The sequence below is a fragment of the Nicotiana tomentosiformis genome, chromosome 2 (genome assembly GCF_000390325.3).
Source record: "Nicotiana tomentosiformis chromosome 2, ASM39032v3, whole genome shotgun sequence".
Lineage (NCBI taxonomy): Eukaryota > Viridiplantae > Streptophyta > Magnoliopsida > Solanales > Solanaceae > Nicotiana > Nicotiana tomentosiformis.
This window is the reverse complement of record NC_090813.1, coordinates 6339899-6357253: the sequence shown is the minus strand read 5'-3', so window position 1 is coordinate 6357253 and position 17355 is coordinate 6339899. Positions and strand designations below refer to the sequence as shown.

The window sequence follows — 17355 nt, the reverse complement described above, 5'->3', positions numbered from 1 at the left end:
ACCGGTGTGGCCTCATCCCTCTCGTTGCGTGTATCTCTGATCGAGTCTTCGTACTGAGGCTGATTTCCTTGGGTTCAACATTGTGTGCGACGTTGACATCGTTATCTACCATTTTTTAATGATTTTTTGCTAAGAAAAAAGAATCAAACAGGTTAGTAATCGATGCAAAGATCAACTTAATTACGCAATTGTCGAAGCCCACGGTGGGCGCCAAACTGTTTACCCATAAAATAGTACAGTTAAATTTATACGTGGTTTATAGGCAAGAGAATTGATTTGATCCCAAAATGATAAATAAATTAAATAAGAATGTAAGACTTAGGATTTCCATGAATTTCCTGTATTGATCATCTTTCTTTTGCTTTGCCAACCTTTGAGGGAATGGTGCTGGAATTAGCTTCTGTCCGCTGCCCTGTGTCTTTTCCTGATTAGAAGTCTTTTCCACTACTTGTTCTGGGAGTTGTTCAATTTCCTTTTCCTTATCTTTGTCAACCTGTTCTTGTTTAATTACAACCTCTGTGAGCTCCGTTGACTCATCGATCTCGAATGGCACTGGAGTAAGTGGCATGGTGTCTCTATTAGATTGAGCAACTTCTTGCTCTCTATCCAAATCTATTCCATTCTTGAGACTTACTACCATTAACTGATTGAGTTCTGCTCTTTTGGATTGATGTTTGTGTCTGCGAGCAACGTTCGTTGTGGACGATTGTTCAAATCCATGGACTGCTGGCCTAATTAAGTTTCAATGCCTTTAATAGGTGAGTCATGTGCGTCTAACTTTTATTGCATTATTCCATTTGTCCCAATGATTTGTTGTAGCATGCCCTTGATTTCTATCATATTACTATCGTCTTGTCTGGTCACCTATTGTTGATGAGGCTGTTGGTAAGCCAACTGTTGTTGGTGCTACTAATTGTAACCCTGCTACCTTTGATAGGGCACAACTTGTCCTTGTGGTCGTGTTCCCCCCAAGATTGGTATTGTACTGTTGTTGGGTTGGTCTGTACTGCTGATTTTGAGGTCCCCATTGCTGTCCACTTGCCTCTGACCCCCAAAATTATTGACGTAATTCATGTCTTCTCTGAAGCCGTTGTTATCATTCTCTCCACTCTACAAGCAAACATATGACTGATTTATGCAGGGAGTGCATGGACTCCATTTGTTGTGTCAACAATATGAACCTGTTTCGTTCCCATCTCATCAATTTTCTTTGTCAACAAGCTCATCCGGGTCATGAGAGTGGCTATGTTTTCTGCATTTGTATTGTTTGGGTCAAGAGCAACAAAATACACTATTGGAGTGAGTGTTATATCCCTCGCCATTCAGCCTGAATTTTGAACCATATTGTCAAGAAGAATCTTACACTCTGTGAATGATTTACTCAAGAATGCACCCCCGGTTGAAGCGTCTACATTGGCCTTCAGACTGTCAGCCAAACCCATATAGAATCTCTGTCCTAGCATCTGATCCGGGATGCCATGGTGTGGATACTTCACCAACATGCCCTTAAACCTCTCCCAGGTTTCCTACAAAGTTTCAGTTGGTTCCTGCCTGAACTGCAATATCTCATCAATTTGCCTTGCAGTCTTGTTGGGTGGATAGAACTTGTTTAAGAATTGCTTGACTAGTTCTTCCCAAGTAGCAATGGAGTTTATTGGAGCGAATTTAGCCAAGTTTGAGCCTCTCTAGTCACTAAGAATGGAAACAGTAACAATCTGATTGCTTCGGGTGTCACATTCGGCTGTCTTTGAGTGACACAAATTGATAGAAAATTCTTCAGATGTTATTGAGGGTCTTCGATGTACGACCCAGAGAACAACCTTTTATTCTGCAGCAAGTGCAGCATGTTGTTGGTAATTTGAAACGTCTCTGCATGTATCGGAGGGACTGTAATTGCAGTTTCCAGATTATCAGCAGTTGGTTGCGCCCAATCATATAGAGCAGCTTCTGGCATAAGAGGTGTTACCACTCCGATGTTTGGGTCAACTTGATTATTTCTATTGTTCCCGTTGACGTTCTCGACGTCACCCATTTCAATTTTGATTTGTTCATTCTGTTTTAGCTATTTGCTCTTCTTGTTAGCCCAATTTAGTGTACGGAATGCTTTCTCAGGATCTAAGAAACCTTCAAATAGTTCACCAGTTCTCAAGGAGCATCTAGGCATGCACCTGAGGCACAAAAGAATTCAAACGTGAGAATTTCAATGGAAATATTTTTAGTACCACGAAAAATTGATCTAAACTAAAAATCCTAGCAGTTCTTTCAAGTTGTAACGAATAACACCGTTAGTTCTTCGGCAACGGCGCCAAAATTTGATCACCGCCAACTATACCTTATAGAAAGGACTAAGCGGTCGCTGCAAAAATAATCCGGTTCAAGAGTTCGGAGTCGAATCCCACAGGGAACTAACGTATTTGCTACAACTTTTCAGTTCAATAATGATAAGCTCAGACAACTTTCAGAGTTCAAGAATTGATTTGTGAATTAAAAAATTACTTAACTAAGTAAAAATGACAATAAAAACTATCAATTAGGAAGTATGAGGTTGAATCACGGATAAAAGGATTTAGGATTTACGATTTCCCTAATTGTCGAATTAAGTCCTGGCACGTTAGCTATAATCTACCTGTAACACTCTCTAAAGATGATGAGTTCTTGTTTACCGCAATTATCTCTCGATCAATTACGATAATTTACTATAAGTATTCTCTCGAACTACTCTAGTTGACAATTTGCACAACTCATAAATATCGACCAAAGTTTCGTTATCTCTAATCCCGCTTTTCAATTCAAGTAAAAAATTTTATAACTTACTCAAGAGTGGCGTTGTTCAACAACAATCTAATCAAGTATTCTTCTCAAGCAACACAAGATAACTAGACACGATTAATCAAGGGCCCTTCAATTAATCACAAGAAATACATAGTTGAACAATTAAAGAGTAAGAACGACTCAATTATATCAAAATGCAATCAAGACTTCATCTAACAATTGGTTCCATCAACCCTAGATGATGGGTTTAGCTACTCATAACTGTTTAAATAATCATAGTAATATCTAAATGCATTAAACTACAAATTAAAGGAAAGCAGAGCGAAAAACTCGAGTGATTCGTGCTTCCGAAGTATTCTGTAGCCTCTTGCCTCTCTAATGATGTCTAACCCTTCAAAAACTAACTTTTAGGGGTATTTATAGGGTAAGGGCCGGATTTACATGTCCAATAATAATGAGGACTTATAAACATTTTTTCGGATAGCATTGTTGGCACCTTGCACTGCCTGTAACACTGTCTGTAGCACTGTCTTTTCGGCGCAAGGCACTGTCTATAGCACTGATGACAGTACCCTGGACAATGCCTTGCACTGTCTATGTCTATGGCACTGTTGTTACTATGCAAGGCACTGTATGTGGCACAGACTTTTCGTTGCCTTGCATGCCTTCTTTTATTGCTCCATTTTGTAGCTCTGAGGTACCATTTCATGCAACTTTTCTCCAATTCATGTCCAAGCATTGCTACACATGAAATAAGCTCTATTAAGCGCAATCGTCGCACAAATTATCATCCAAACAAAAATCAAGTAGGGTAAATAATGTCAAAATATATGGAATTATCTCACGACATCAACAACTTGCATAGATGCAGGTCAATTCAACTATTCTCTATATATTACTCTCAATTTATATGACGTACTTTGATTTGACATGATATTTAAGAGTAAAAGATAGAGACTTTTGAAACTCATGGTCTTAAACATGTCATAATATTTGTATGGTTAGTACACATTTACTGTTTGTGGATTTAATCATTCCATAATATTTGTGTGGCTATAGTTTAAGTTGTATATATTGACGGTATAATATATATATATATATATATATATATATATATATATATATATATATATATATATATATATATATATATATATATATATGACCAAGTCATTATAAATATAATTACAAAGTAAATTTCTATGATAAAGCCTTGCTTGATAATCTGATAAAAATAATAACTGACTTGCACTATCACATTTTAAACCACACTCATAGTGTAAAGAATATTTGCATTATCAGTATATATAATTAAATTAAATTCTTACAAAATATGCCACGCTCTGTCGCTCTCCCTAGATATTGAATATATTTGCTGCTTATACGGCCACCAACATCATAAAGAAAAAACAGCAAATATGACTTAAAAGCAACAAATAAATGTAAAGCGTTGTTAATATCGTTTGATTACATTAAGCAGTTAATAATCACGCTGAAAATATTATACGTAGGGGCCAGTAGCCATAATGAAGGATGATTAAATGACCAATCATTAAAGGCCAAACCATCATTTTTCCATCTTGTTATTACAAATCTTTAAACGTGACATATGTGCTGTTCACCGTTAATAATTTCCATGATTTTGATTTGCATTTTATTGTGATTGTCTAAATCAGGATTGTGACTTCACATTTTATTATGATAGTCTAAATCATGAAAAATAAAGACATCATTGGAGACCATATACTATAAATGCCGAAATGGTATCCAGTAAAAATAAGAAAGAGAAATGTTTTTTTTTTTTGGATCTCTTACAAAACATATGCACAATTTTCAAATACAATTGGAGAACATAATGTGTTTTGTTTGATTCACAATAATACTAAAAAATATCTAGAATAAATTAGTGGGGTGGGGGAGAAAGCAAATATTTTGCTAATGTTGTGTTAGCAAAGAAAAATGATTCCAATTTTCTTTCGTTAAGAATTTAACGCATGTATTAAGGCGTGAAATTCAAGAAAATTAGCTGACAAGTTTGGGAGAAGGGAGGATAAGTGAAGTAATGTGAGAATTTTTAAAAAGGTAATTAAAAGTTTGGTCGGATTTTAAGACGGAAATTTGACCATAATTTGCCCTCTCTCCCGACCATATGTTTTATCCAGCAGACAAACAGAACACCTTTTGCTAATCCAAAACAAAATGTACAAACAGTAAATCATAGAGTAGACTCTCTACAATTTTTTTTATTTTTTATTTTTAAATTTGGTCAAAACCATTATCATTCTTTTTAGCAAACTCACCTTATTCTAATGCTTTAATTTTTTCGTCTCAAATTAACAGTAACTTTAACTCAAAACAATTATCCTAAAATAATTGTCACTTTAGAAACTCAAGACTAACTTTATTGGAGTAGTTATTTTCACCTTTATCCTTAATATTAAGAAGAATACACAATATTTAAGAGGAAAAAATTAATCTACTTTTATTAAATAGGGGTAGTTTAGTAAATGATATTTTTTATTTATTATTTTCTTATTAAGTACGGGAAAAACTAAAACAACAGTTAAAAAGAGATGGATGGAGTAAATGATAAGTATATACGTTCAACTTTCCAAATGTTTTTCATGCTTGAGGAGTAAATTGCGTGTGAATATTTTTCTTAAATCATCACGCTTACTTACTTACTGTCGGATAATGTAGTAACTTTTCGAGGGGTAGAAAGTACAATAACCATAACTCATGTATGTGGTCCAAAACAGTTTGGGCAAAATTTGGGTTGGGTTTTAATGAAGAAACGAGAAAATGTGGGGGGGTTATAAAGAATTGGGATGGTGGTCCACACAAAGCATGGAGTTGGCTGATTGATTTTTTGAAGAAGGGTTCTTTACTACTCTTGCAGAAGTATCTTTAGAGTATAGGTCAGGTTTGTCATGCTTTTGGGATCCTTGCAATTATTGAACTCATGCACACTTTAATGATAAGAATGACAAGCTCCCATTTAAATAACATATACTCCATCCGTTTCAATTTACATGAACCTGTTTGATTTGTCATAAAATTTAAGGAAAAAATAAAATTTTTTAAAATTTGTGGTCCTAAATAAGTAAAAAAAGGTCTAGAATATTTGTGTGGTTATAAAAGCTTTTCATTAAGGGATGAATTGGAAGTGTAAGCTAAATTATTTCTAAATTTAAAAAAGGGTCATTATTTTTGGAACGGACCAACAAGAAAATAAGTTCACATAAACCGGAACGGATGGAGTATATATGTATGAGTTTGAGTTGTATGCACCAATAATATTAAAAATATTTATATAATTAGATGACTTATCGTAACTATAAATTAAAAAATAATAATAATTTAAAATCAATTAATAAAGATGATAACTAACCTTACTAATAGTTAAAATCCATCAATAATTTGAAAATTCTTTATATTATCTAAATCTTTTTTTTTGGTAATTAACTTTCTTTTGTATTAATCACCAAAGATGGAACTGTACAAATCCATAGTCAAGCTAACTCAGCTGACTATCTCAAAGTGTAAAAACAAACATAGCATACCTATTTACATATAGCACTAATGTATCTATTATGTTCCTATAGAAGATTGTTGTATATAACTCTTAACTCGAGTAGCTACTCTAACGTTGCAAATATATGCTATCTCTCTTGCAAGAACATCACTACTTCAATACCTTTGCTCAAATGTACGTGTGTTTCTTTCAATCTATATTGCATATGAGGTCTCAACATATATCATTCTGAATATGCTAGCCTTATTGGACTTCCCTTTCCCTTGCTTGATGATCCACTGGAGGTGTTGGTCCCAGCAAGTGATGATCATTGGTACACTTTGAATCCACTTCATGACTTCCTTCCACAATTCTATAGCATATGGACATTACACAAAGAGGTGCTCCCTTGATTCAACCTGACCTTGACACATAACACTATGAGGGGTGACATTTAAGCCCCAGTTGAATAGCCTATCTTTAGTAGGTAGTCTTCCATGGAGTAACAACCACATAGTGAAGACTACCTTTGGTCTTGCAGAATTTTGAAAGACTAGACATTTCCAGCTCACTCTTGGTAATTCTCCTAACAGTTGTAGGTATATTTATCTGATAATGCTTTTGTTGTGATCACTTAAGTTCTGTGCCTGCAACATGGTAACTCTTGATCCAATTATTCTTCTCACCATCCAACTTGCTTGATATGGGATTGGCATATGCTGTAGCTGCTGCTGTTTGATGTAGTAAGCATTGATCCACCTTATCCATAATTTTTCTTGTTTGTGAGCTAAGTCCCAGCATATTTTAGCAATTGCTGCTTTGTTCCACAGAGGAAGGTTTATGAGATTATGTCCACCAGCTGACTTAGGGGTACATATCTTTTCCCATGCTACTAATACCTTCCTGGTTATTGTGTTAGTTCCAGACCAGATGTAGCTTCTGCAGAGTGCCTCTATCATTTTCAATACCTTAGCAGGCAAGATGAACAATTGAGCCCAGTAAGCTTGAATGCCAAAAATAACAGATTGAACCAACTGCACACGACCACCATAATATAGCTTTTTAGCAGTCCATGAAGAGATCTTGGCTGTAATCTTTTCAATCAAAGTCTGCCATTGTATGAGAGCTATTTTCTTTATAGATAGAGGAATGCCTAGGTATTTGAAGGGCAGTGATCCTTGTTCAAATCCCAGGTGAGCCAAAATCTGCTCCTTCACATCTTGTTTCACCCTACCAAAATACACTGAACTTTTACCCAAATTAGCCTGCAAACCTGATGCTTCAGAGAAGTGAGAGAAGCATTTGTATAATGTAACCACTGGGGATAGATTACCTTTGGAAAACAACAAGAGATCATCAGCAAAACTCATATGAGTTATGTCCAATTTCCTACACCTGGGTGATACTAGAATGTAGGCTCCTTCTTAAGCTCATGCAAGGATCTGCTCAAGTACTCCATCACTATTGCAAACAGAGAGATAAGATCTCCTTATCGAAGGCCCTTGGCAGCATTGAAAGGTTATGTGGTTTCTCCATTCACAAGGATAGTATAGTTGACTGTCTTGATGCATTCCATTATCCATTTGATAAACATGTCAGGGAAACCAATCTCCTCCATCACCTGTTATAAGAAGATCCATTCTACTGAGTCATAAGCTTTTTGGAAATCAATCTTTATCATACACCTAGGTGATATCTGAGCCCTAGTATAGGATTTAACTAGTTCATGAGCTAGGATGATATTGTCAGCAAACTTTCTACCAGGAATGAAACCTGCTTGAGCTTTACCGATGATGAATGACATGACTTTCTGCAATCTAGAAGCCAAGATCTTAGAGATCATCTTGTATAGGATTTAATAGCAGGCTATTGGTCTATATTCTTTGACTGTGGTAGGCTTAGTCACTTTAGGAACTAATGTAACAATAGTGCAATTTTGTTTCCTTATAGATATTTCCAGTTGAGAAGAATTCCTTTATAGCATCTGTGATCTGATTGTTGATAATGTCCCATGCTCTTTTGAAGAAAACTGCATTAAAACCATCAATACCTGGAGCTTTATCATCACCAATTGCTTTAATACTTTCAACAATATCTTGGTTAGTTACCTCTGTACAGAGATAAACTCTTTGCTGATGAGACAGTGTAGGACCATTCTTCATGTATGATCTGTTGATAGCAGGCAAAGAATTGGCAGCTGATCACATTAGTCTTTTATAGAAATCCACAATCTCTCTTTTGATGACTTCAGGGTCAGTCAACTTGTCTCCTAGTAGAGTTGTGATTTCTGTAATCTGCTTACTTTGAGTTCTATCCTTCATTACTGCTGTGAAGTACTTAGAATTGGAATCTTTAAGTTGTATCCATCTTGCTCTAGCTTTCTGTTGCAGGACACTCTCTTCAATTAAGGACCACTTCTCAAGATTGAGTAGTGTTTTCTTCTCCATATCTAATAAATCATCATTGCAATTCAGTGAAATCTGCTCTTGGATAACCCTCAAATCTATTCTAGCCTTCTCAATTTTTTGAGTGATGCCCCTGAATTTCCTAGAGTTTAAAGCTTTCAAAGCAAGTTTCAGGTCTTTCAATCTTGTCCAAACTGATTTCAAAGTACCCTGTGTACTATGAGAATTCCACATGCTAGCCACTATTTGAGAAAAATCTTCATATGTTGCCATATGTTAAAAAATCTAAAAGGCACTCTACCAGTCCATATTGAAGATGACAGTGTTAATAGCATAAAAGCATGGTCTGAAATTTGAGGCAAATCATAATTTGTTTCCACATGACCCCAAGACATCATCCATTCATAACTGCCAAAAACTCTGTCCAATCTACTGCTGACTCTATCTACTCCGGGCTGCTTATTAGACCATGTATAATAGTCACCCTTCCAAGGTAGTTCTGTCAGTGTTGTATGTTGGAGGCAGGCAGCAAAGTCTTGAATTTCTGAGTAGCATACTGGATTACAAGATAGTCTATCACTGGGGTATAGTACTGCATTGAAATCTTCAGCTATTAACCATGGTATTTCTATACTCAGTGATAGTAGTTGTAACTTATCCCAGAGAGCTCTTCTTTGTTCCAGCCCATTGTATCCATATACTACAGTGAGTAAACAATCTATATCACATCTTCTACTTTTTACCAGACAGTGAATCATTTGAGCATCATCTTTAATACCAGTAATAATGAAGTGACTAGTATCCAATAGTAACCAAATCCTTCCATTCCTAGTATCCTTATAGTTTGTCAGTATACTCCATCCAGGAACAATAGCTTTTGAGATCCTTTGAGCATTCCCTTCCTTCACTTTAGTTTTTACAAGACCTATTAGCTTGATTCTATTTCCCCTAATATACTCTCTAACCTCCTTCTATTTATACCTTTTATTTACACCCCTTATCTTCCAGAACAACCAATTCATCATTGTTGAATAATAGTTCCACCTCTATCCCCAGGTGGAATGTGCTCCTCATGTCTACTTGTTGATACAACTTCAAACCTATTCCTCGCTGGGATGGGAGTCAAAGGTGGGAAGTTGATGAGATTAAGCTCAGGGCTTTGCACTGCTTTACCTTTGTCATCCTGCCCCTCAGCTACAGGTACCATGTTGTGGTGATTATTAATCTCCTTAGGATCACCTTAGGATCAGGTGCCTTTATTGTTCCTCTTTGATCTACAACTTTTACTTTGTTGCCAATTTGCTGTTGATCCTCAGATGAGATTACATTCTGAGGACCAGGTGCATTATGTATAGGTCCTTTGGTTCTCCATTCCTGTATGACCACCTTGTTACTCCTTATTTATTTTTTTAGTCTGGATGGGCTGTTGCATCATAGGTCGTGGCTGGTTGGAACACTTGTGTCCCACAACCAAGCATTTGTCATAATAAGTAGGTTTCCAGTCATAGGTAACAACTTGCAGAAACTTCTTTCCAGTAGGATCCATAGCCATAATTTCAATTGGCAATTTTGTTGTAACATTAACTTCAATAAGCATTCGAGCAAAGGATACTCGAGTCTGCTTAGTAGTGCACTCATCAGCAAATACAGTGGTCCCAATTACACTAGCAATTCTGCTGAGAGAGCCAACTCCCAAACATGACATAGGCAACTTAGGAAATTTGACCCACAATGGTATGACAGTGGGGAATTCTTCCGTGAAATCAAAGTCGGGAGTCCATGGTTTTAGGATGATAGGCTTATTAGCAATTGAGTAAGGACCAACACATAGTATTTCTCGAGCATCTGCAATAGTTTGAAATCACATGCGACCAGTGCAAATTGATGTACCGTTTCATCGCATTATACCCTGGTCCATCCCCTAAGATATAAGCAATCAACGCACACCTCAATTTGTTTTCTTTCTCTTCTACCTCTGATTTTTCTAATTGAACCATAGGCTGGCCATCAACAATTTATGGTGGAATATAGGATCGTGACATACCATTAGTAGCAAATCGATTCTTCTGGAACAAAGTTGTCCATGGAGCTTTAGGTGCAGCTTTATTTACTATCACTACCTCTTCTACTACTGATTTCTCTGACGAGCCTAGAGTGTTTACTTGATTTTGAGCTGGATTTACCAGTTTTACTATTCCATTAACTGGTACTGTTGAAGAGGCTGCTAAATGACCAATTGTCATTGGATAAGTTAGATCTAGTCTCTTAGAAATGTCAGGATGAGTCGAAGTAGAACCAATTCACATGCAACACCTCCATTTGCTGGATCTGCAATTGGAACTGATGGAGGTGGGGTTGCTTTCTCCATCGGTGGTTGATTTTCAGTTACCATCGAGCTTACAAGAGTAGTTAACAGATGTTTTCTAGGTCGACCACGCCCTATGCCTCTCCCTTTCGCCATGGCTAACACAAGCGGCGTACATTAACTAACGTGCGCCGAGAGCATGAGGAAGGAGAGAATCTAAAAGGGTGGTGCTTGCATTTATGTTTATATTATCTACATCCTAAATGTGTAGATACTGATGGAATTATTGGAAAGGAATTAGTGAGGGTATAAAATCATAAATATATATTACATGGAAAAGCTACCCCCATTGCCCCTTTCTCCTACCAATAACAAAAAAAAAGGGAATTTGAAAATAAAAAATCTTACGGTCTCTTAAATGGTTAAACACAACATCTTGATAACGATAAGGGTTGAGGATTAATACATAATTGTCTCTAGTATTGGTTTGGGCAAAGCCTTGTGCCTATTGCTTAGATGTTGTTTACCCGAAAAATCAGATAGAGTTAAATTTGTACGTAGTTCTAAGGGTATGTGGTATAGCTTGATACAAATCGTAAAGAGAATAGAAATATCCAATCTTGACTATAAGAACAAAAGAAAAAAATTGTTGAAAAGAGAAAATAAATGGGCCATATAAGATGAAGTAAGAGAGCTCAAAGGATTGATCTTTCAATATAAGGAATAATCTTTTGTTCCAATATCTGAATATTGCCTCACGGAAACAACAATCATCCCTTTTTTAGTGGAGAGATCCTACTTTAGATATAATAAAAAATAAATAGTGGGGAACCCATGAGGAACTAACTTTTTCTTAATTCCTATGAGGATTCTCTCTCCTAGTGTGGTTGCAACGGCTCTTGTCTGTGAGCTCGATATTGACCCGAGCTCGATTCTGACTCGGAGTCTGGTATTGATTCAGGGTCGGTGTCGGTCGGTCTATGCATCTTAGGCTCGATCATTTCGCCTCGCTCCGTAGTTCGATTTGGATACGAGCTCGATAATGATACCGAGCTTGTCATTGATTGGTCCTAGAACTCGAAACTTGATGACCTGGTTTCGGACCTCGACCTGGTATTACGAAGCTGCCTTTCGATCAAAGTATTATCATACCGACCAGTCCGTAGGACGGACTAATCAGTTTTGACCGTATACAGATGTATACGTCGAGTCGAACTAACTCACTGAGTTGAATTTAGTTTAAATTCGATATAAAATTATTGAGTTAAAGATAATTATAGCTCGAACTGAGTTAACTCAATAAAAGTTCAGTATTGCATATAATGAACTTCATTGCAAGTGTTGATGTAAAGTTATAAGTATATACGTCTTCATTTGAACATAATAGGTTTGGCTTAAATTCGAAATATATGTTAAAAATTTACTATTAAGTATATAATTGATTCCGTAACCAGTAAATCAAATAAATCATGATAGAATCCTAAAATTGAACCCATAAAATTTAAATATTACATCAGTTTTTATTATATTGTTAGATTAGAAACAATTCGGCCAAACTTATAAGGTAGCTGAATATATATATATAGCTCAAGAATCAGAATTTTTCGGCCGGAATTTAAGAAAAAGTGCAATAGTTAGCTCATAAAAGTTATAAATGATTTTCACGAGAGGCCTTTTGCCCCCTACAAGAGGGCAAAAACTAGGGAGGCGCCTTCATCCCATATCGCTATGTCTTATTAATTCTATCAAATCAATTGCTACTTCATTAGCTTAAAGAAGAGAATAAACAAAAGAGAGGATAGATAAGGACCTAGGGGCAAAAAGGGTTATATTTTTAATATGTATGTAATGCTAACAAGTAGTGTTACATATTAAAAACTTCATACCTAATATTTTAGGTATAAATAGCAATTTAGAATTAATCATTATCTAAGATCATATATCAAGTTTGTAATTTTATCTTGAAATTTAGAATAATGATGGTATATATATAGCTGATGTTAAAACATAATCAAACTGTACAGGAAAGGGAGGGTTGGAAAGAAGTTTTGAATATTTATGGTCAAACTTTTCTATGACAGTTTCGTTTGTTCTGATATTTTTTGGCTGCTATAGTAAAGTGTTGTTATAAATGACATATATTATAACATAACATAATAATCGGTTCCGAAAAGAATCAATTTTTATAACAAATGACTATTATATAAAAATATTATTATAAAGATGTCTGATTGTATTAGGATAAAAGAAAAAAACAGAACAAGCTCATGAAAAAATAGAGGAGTTATGAGGCAAGAAAAGAAAAAAATAAGAGGTACTATGTAATTTGAGAAAATACTCAAATATAGCAAATAAAATGTATTATGATTGATTAATCATATTATTTTCTTAGTTTTACATTTGAATGAGATGTCTAGAGGACAAAAAAGGGGAAGAAGATACAATAATGAGAGATACTCATGATTAGTGAAATCTTTTCCTTAATGATTTTCAATGTGGTAAATCAACACCAAATAAATGAAAAGGAAAAATAAAAATAAAAATAGGAAAATGATAAACGGGTATGTCACGTGAGTGACACATGCAATAATTGGGTAAGGAAAAATTTACACCGAAGAATGGGCAAGATGAATGATGACCAACAAATACTAGGCAAATTCATTGGCTCAAGGGTAGAAATAATTATTTGCTGAAATTAAGATGTGAAAAATAATAGAGAGTTGTGATGGGGACAGCTGCACCCATCCATAGCAGACAAATTCCTAAGTAGCAATCATTTGTACACTACATCTTTACTTTCTTGCCACCCAACATTATCTAATGCCCTCTAGTACTAGGCAACCTATCAAACAAAAAAGAATTATTATTATTTTAGTTTTTGATTATTATACCAATTCACAAAAAAGGGATTTGACTCCCTTCCATTTCTCATTCTCTCAATTTCTCCAAATTCATATTTAGATTTGTGACCCTTGTCCTCTTTAAATATTAATGGTCCAAATTTATTTAACTATCAAATAGTCTTAATCATGGTTAACATGCCTTTATTTTAGGAAAATCTCTAACTTTAGTATGAAATCTTCATCTCCAAAAATAATATTAAAACAAAGATATACAGACTAAATGAAGATAATATGTAACTTATTTGCCTACTTGGCAGAGATTTCAACCACGCACAAAAATATTGAATAAATTGATGCAATATATATCAAATTTGACATTATCGCCTCTATTTGTTTTTGTTTTTGTTGAGAAACATTCTTAAAAGTTGTGCATCATTGGATCAAAAAAATGCATAGGGTAACTAAAATGGTCACTCAACTATTCGAAATTATCTCATAAAATGATTTTTTCTTTCATTTATGAAAAAAAAATCATTAATTATGCCTATACCACTCCAAAGGATTTCTCAAACTTTTGATTGTCAAATGCTAACTTTACCCTCTAAATTATCAATTTTTATCTTCTTTTTTTTTTTAATACTTTTTAAATCAACATTATGAATTTACCTATAGAATAAATAAATTTTATTTAAAGATAAAAAATTAGTTTCTAGCATATATAATATCGGAATAATAATATAATTGAGCATAATTTTCAAGAATATATAATGCATATTATAAAAATATATATTTTTAAATAATTATTTTCTATAGTACGTGTATGGAATATATATTTTAAAATTTTTATTTTCTTTCGTTCTCATTTTTGTAAATAAATGTTTGAGATTTTGTTGTTAATATCAAAATTTTTATTACGACTAAATTGTTCTAATTATCTTTGTACTATGCTTAATATTTTGTTATTCCAACATTATATATGCTTAAATACTATTTTTATTTTTTTTAATTATAAAAAATATATGTTTATTCTAAGGTAAGTCCATAATATAAACTAAAAAGAGAAAAATTATAATATTAAAAAGCTAAAAAAAAAGAAGAAGATCAAAGTTGATAATTTAGAGGGTAAAATAGGTATTTGGCGATAAAAAGTTTGAGAAATTTAGTTGAGTGACCTTCTAGGTACTATAGGCATAGTTAAATGACTTTTTTTAGAAAAAAAATTCGCCCAATTTAGGAGGATCTATAGTATTTCCACACTTTCCCTCCAGCGTGACTCGAACCCAGGACTGAACAGTCGTGAGTGGATGTGTTTTACTAATTGAGCAAACTCACTTGTGAGTTAAGTGACTTTACTGTTACAAACAGAAGAAAAATGACTTTGATAGATAATATCGGATAGTTGAGTGACGATCTCAGTAATGAACTCTAATTTAATTAGTTTTTCCACCAGCAGAAACTGAACGGAAGCCATGATGTCACCCATTTAACATAGAACAAAATGAAGTTGAAACGTATTTATCAACTGCCAAAATCAACGTTTTCGTATTTTGTTAGGCAAATACTTTAATATTTTTGGAGACAATGATTTCTTACTAAAGTTCTAGAGTATATTTCCTAAAATAATGGTAATATCAACTTTATTAACCATGATTAAGACTATTTGATAGTTAAATAAATTTGGACCATTAATATGTAAAGAGGACAAGTGTCACAAATCTAAATAGGAATTTGGGGTAATTGAGAGAATGAGAAATGGAGGGGAATCAAATCCCCAAAAAGGGTTAAAAACATTGGCTATTTGTTCCAATGTCATTAATTTTTGGATCAAGGACATGTTAGTATTTTCTTCATTTTAATTTATGTAACACTTCTTTTTAGTCTATTCCGCCAAAAAAAAAAAAGATTCTTTTTTATTTGAATATAATTAAATTTCAAAAGGTTTTTTACTTTGTTAAACTTCATAACAATCTGATAACCAACGTAAACTAGGTTGTTTGTGTTTAATTAAAATAGAACAACTTGACTAGTGAGATTTATATAGTGAAGACCAAATAGGAATTAAGGCGTTGTTATTGGAACGTGCTACTCCATTACATAAAAAGATGATTTAACTTTTGGTGAAAAACAAGAGAGTGCTGGCAAAATGTGAGTTCAATTAAGAAGCTTTGAACCTACAAGGTTCGGTAGAACAATAAGTATTCCTTCATTTTTAGCTAAAGATTTCGAGTTCGAGTCCTTCGGTATAGAGTCACCTTTGTTATGAATCAATTTATCCCCCAATATAAAATTTTTCGGCGCGAATCCGGATTTAGTCGAACTCCAATATGAGTACCGAATATCGGATGGAAACCAAAAGAAAAAGCTTTGAGATTTATGTTGGTTTCCCATTTGGGGGAGTAAGATTCGGGCTAAGTGAATTCGCAGAGTTTGAAGAGACAAAGCAACAAACTCTAGTACTGTGATGGCCAGAGTCAAATTCTGTCGTCATAAACCTTTTCAATCTTTTGTCAGCTTCTTTTTCTGATAAATATCTAAATGCAGGTTTAAATCACTGAAACAGAAGCTTTATACCATCTTTCCATTTGTTCTATGATCAGCTTTGTGCTTTGATTGCTTGTTTATATTACTACTATAGGACTAGTTGCTTACAAATATCGGATTTTTCAATTATCAAACTAAATTAATGGTGTCGATTTTTTAAATTTATAAATCAAACCAAACCAATAAAGTTGGGTTTTTTATTTCTCGGTTTTTCTCGGACTTTTCGGTTTTTTTCGAGTTTTCGATTTTTTTCTCGGTAAAGTCTTAATAATACAAAATATGTAACTTATGCTCCAAATATTTATTTTAGTCCTAATAGGATACAACTATATAATGTATTTTCCAAGAAAATAAAATAATAATATGAGATGAGTTATAACATTGTACTAAAGTATTCAATAGCATAGATAATAAAATCGCACAAAGAAAATATTACTAATTAATACACAATAATATTAATAATTAACATAATCTAAAAATACTATATAGGTCGTGCTAAAATAAGTAGAACTAATAAGTACTATTAATTATACAACTAAGCATAAAAAAAGATAAACTAGGTTATACATTTTCATTATAAATCAATGCAAAACTAAAAAATAGATATCCAACACTATTGTCATTCATAGTGTTGAATTGAATTTCCTTTATTAACATTAGTATTGATTTGAATTTTATTTGACTTACTACCTTTATGGGCTATAAAATTTATTGGACCATTCAAGAATGTTAAGTTCAAATTTTAAATAATATTTTTAAAGATAAAACTGTGAACAAGTTTAAGAAATATTTATAAATTATATTACAATAAATATTCATATGCATAATTTTTTTTTTAAAATTGTATAAATATAATGTCGGGTTGGTTTGGTTTCGGTTGACTTTTTTAGTTAAAACCAAACCAAACCAATTATGGTTGGGTTTATTTTTCCAATACCAAACCATAATGTCGGGTTGATTTATCGATTTTCTTGG

The 17355-nt window shown here is 33.8% G+C and overlaps 1 protein-coding gene across 1 annotated transcript; it reads right to left on the bottom strand.

Moving 5' to 3' along the window:
- Window positions 1-6891: 6891 nt before the first annotated feature.
- LOC138904283 (uncharacterized) lies at window positions 6892-9898 on the bottom strand. Its single transcript, XM_070192785.1, has 5 exons — window positions 9736-9898; window positions 8993-9598; window positions 8589-8948; window positions 8337-8483; window positions 6892-7619 (listed from the first exon to the last, which is right to left on the bottom strand). The coding sequence occupies exons 1-5, from the start codon at window positions 9896-9898 to the stop codon at window positions 6892-6894; spliced, it is 2004 nt and encodes a 667-aa protein (XP_070048886.1).
- Window positions 9899-17355: the final 7457 nt, after the last annotated feature.

Coding starts and splice junctions, on each gene's coding strand:
- LOC138904283 (XM_070192785.1), bottom strand. CDS start 9,898: ATGGTACCTGTAGCTGAGGGGCAGGATGACAAAGGTAAAGCAGTGCAA. Junction 8,484..8,588: donor AATGAAGGATAGAACTCAAA/GTAAGCAGATTA, acceptor TAATGTGATCAG/CTGCCAATTCTTTGCCTGCT. Junction 7,620..8,336: donor TGGTGATGATAAAGCTCCAG/GTATTGATGGTT, acceptor TGTTTTCCAAAG/GTAATCTATCCCCAGTGGTT.